Below are 3,528 nucleotides of genomic sequence, written 5' to 3'. Positions count from 1 at the left end.
TGGTGAGAACGTCTACTTGCACTTCAGCACGGGAGCAACAAAAGCTCACTCTGACAGATTCATGGTGAACAACAATCTCGTTTTCTTGTTGTCCTCTGGGTTCTTTTCAGCGTTCCTGTCGGCCGTCATTGCCTGTGAGAGGTGCTACTGTGTCCTCCGCCCGCTAAAATACCACACCTTGATGCGCACTAGAACCATGGTTTTCATCACTGTGTTCGCCGCTGCTATCTATTTCAGCCTGTTTTACGTCGTGTGCTTCAAATACCGAGTAGGATGTCTGTACGATCCTGTGACGGGTTTACAGATAACGTCGCTGATAGAGGGTGAGTTCTATAACACACACAGAGACTTAATCGACGGCATAGACAGCTTCATACTGGGCGCGGGTTCCTCAGGGGGGGTGATGACCACAGTGGTAGTAGCGACGATCGTAACTTCCATCAAACTCCGTCAGATCACCAGCTGGCGCAGTGAAACCTCTTCGTCCCACCCCGCCCGAGAGGTGGCGCTGACCAGGATGCTGATCGCCAGTTCCGTGTTCTTCATCATCACCACAGTTCCCACCTTTCTCGTGCGGGCTGTCTCTCTCTTTCTTCCTGACATGAGCGCAGGTGCTCCCCTTCATAACTTCTACCTGAGCTGCCTGTGGATTTCAGAAGGATTCAACTACATGAACTTCACCTTCAATTTCTTTATCTATTACATGATGGGGTCGCGCTATAGAGAAACACTGTGGGCCCTGTTCGGCAAGAACGGGATGCAGAAGAGCAGTGACAAATAAGGTGTGATGATGGTGATGAACAGTGACTAATGTGGGATGGTGATGAACAGTGGCTAATAATGTGTGATGGTGATGAACAGTGGCTAATAAGGTGTGATGGTGATGAACAGTGACTAATGTGTGATGGTGATGAACAGTAGCTAATAATGTGTGATGGTGAACAGTGACTAATAAGATGTGATGGTGGTGAACAGTGACTAATAAGGTGTGATGATGGTGATGAACAGTGACTAATAAGGTGTGATGGTGATGAGCAGTGGCTAATAATGTGTGATGATGGTGATGAACAGTGACTAATAAGGTGTGATGGTGAACAGTGACTAATAAGATGTGATGGTGGTGAACAGTGACTAATAAGGTGTGATGGTGAACAGTGACTAATAAGATGTGATGGTGGTGAACAGTGACTAATAAGGTGTGATGGTGGTGAACAGTGACTAACAAGGTGGGATGGTGATGAACAGTGACTAATAAGGTGTGATGGTGATGAACAGTGACTAATAAGGTGTGATGGTGAACGGTGACTAATAAGGTGTGATGGTGATGAACAGTGGCTAATAAGGTGTGATGGTGATGAACAGTGACTAATAAGGTGTGATGGTGGTGAACAGTGACTAATAAGGTGTGATGGTGGTGAACAGTGAAAAATAAGGTGGGATGGTGGTGAACAGTGACTAATAAGGTGGGATGATGGTGAACAGTGACTAATAAGGTGGGATGATGGTGAACAGTGACTAATAATGTGGGATGATGGTGAACAGTGACTAATAATGTGGGATGATGGTGAACAGTGACTAATAAGGTGTGATGGCGATGAACAGTGACTAATAAGGTGTGATGATGGTGAACAGTGACTAATAAGGTGGGATGGTGATGAACAGTGACTAATAAGGTGCAATGATGGTGAACAGTGACTAATAAGGTGGGATGATGGTGAACAGTGACTAATAAGGTGTGATGGTGATGAACAGTGGCTAATAAGGTGTGATGGTGATGAACAGTGACTAATAAGGTGGGATGGTGGTGAACAGTGACTAATAAGGTGTGATGATGGTGAACAGTGAAAAATAAGGTGTGATGATGGTGAACAGTGACTAATAAGGTGGGATGGTGGTGAACAGTGACTAATAAGGTGGGATGGCGATGAACAGTGACTAATAATGTGGGATGGTGATGAACAGTGACTAATAATGTGGGATGGCGAGGAACAGTGACTAATAAGGTGTGATGGTGGTGAACAGTGACTAATAATGTGGGATGGTGATGAACAGTGACTAATAAGGTGGGATGGTGGTGAACAGTGAAAAATAAGGTGGGATGATGGTGAACAGTGACTAATAAGGTGGGATGGTGATGAACAGTGACTAATAAGGTGGGATGATGGTGAACAGTGACTAATAATGTGGGATGATGGTGAACAGTGACTAATAAGGTGTGATGGTGGTGAACAGTGACTAATAAGGTGGGATGATGGTGAACAGTGACTAATAAGGTGGGATGATGGTGAACAGTGACTAATAAGGTGTGATGATGGTGAACAGTGACTAATAAGGTGGGATGGTGGTGAACAGTGACTAATAAGGTGGGATGGTGGTGAACAGTGACTAATAAGGTGGGATGATGGTGAACAGTGACTAATAAGGTGTGATGGTGGTGAACAGTGACTAATAAGGTGTGATGGTGATGAACAGTGACTAATAAGGTGTGATGGTGGTGAACAGTGACTAATAAGGTGGGATGGTGGTGAACAGTGACTAATAAGGTGGGATGGTGGTGAACAGTGACTAATAAGGTGGAATGATGGTGAACAGTGACTAATAAGGTGTGATGGTGGTGAACAGTGACTAATAAGGTGTGATGGTGGTGAACAGTGAAAAATAAGGTGTGATGGTGGTGAACAGTGACTAATAAGGTGGAATGATGGTGAACAGTGACTAATAAGGTGTGATGGTGGTGAACAGTGACTAATAAGGTGTGATGGTGGTGAACAGTGAAAAATAAGGTGGGATGGTGGTGAACAGTGACTAATAAGGTGTGATGGTGGTGAACAGTGACTAATAAGGTGTGATGGTGGTGAACAGTGACTAATAAGGTTGGATGGTGGTGAACAGTGACTAATAAGGTGGGATGGTGGTGAATAGTGGCTAATAAGGAATATCTCTGGTGTTGAATATATATGTCTGCGTGTTAGTTACAGTACTTGTGGTTCGATTTGTCATCCTTACTTTCTTCTTCTTTTTCATTTATTACGCTGATCTGCTCGGTTGTCGGCCATTGAACAAGCAACCTGAACGTGCGGAAGAAACTGCAGAGCAGAGTTGTCCAGTGCCGTTGCCGACCACTCGAGTCTTTTACAGTAGAACTGAATTACTGTCACTTCAGTGTACACAGTCTAACCCTTACTTTGTCCGTGTGTGACAAACTTTGTCATCTTGGTATTCACAGTCGGGTTCCGTGCTCAGATCTGCAGTCAGATCAGTGGGCTTCATGCTCATCGAAGAAGAGAAAGCGACGGCCGTTTCGAGGTGGGCGCCGGAGATTTCAACACAGCAGGCCCATCCCAGTGCTTGTGCCTACAAGACATCAAGTCCTCCGCTCCCCCTGTCCAGTTGATGACCGATCGCTGATCAAACTTCTTCCCTCTGTGAACTTCAACATCCTGATCTCCATTCCCCTCCACCCCCACCCGTCCAACAATTGTAAGCTCTCTGGTCTTACAATTGTATCGTTCAACGCACAGTCTGTTG

The 3,528-nt window shown here is 45.2% G+C and overlaps 1 protein-coding gene across 1 annotated transcript in view; it reads left to right on the top strand.

Moving 5' to 3' along the window:
- LOC143289702 (uncharacterized) overlaps positions 1-781 on the top strand; it is a 1,113-nt gene extending 332 nt beyond the window's left edge. The window contains exon 1 of the mRNA XM_076598751.1: positions 1-781. This exon is cut by the window's left edge and continues 332 nt beyond it. Within this exon, the coding sequence (XP_076454866.1) occupies positions 1-781 (781 nt within the window).
- The last annotated feature ends 2,747 nt before the right edge of the window (positions 782-3,528 follow it).

This window comes from Babylonia areolata, chromosome 14 (genome assembly GCF_041734735.1).
Source record: "Babylonia areolata isolate BAREFJ2019XMU chromosome 14, ASM4173473v1, whole genome shotgun sequence".
Lineage (NCBI taxonomy): Eukaryota > Metazoa > Mollusca > Gastropoda > Neogastropoda > Buccinidae > Babylonia > Babylonia areolata.
Note: the sequence above shows the minus strand (reverse complement) of the source record. Positions and strands in the feature narration are given on the sequence as shown.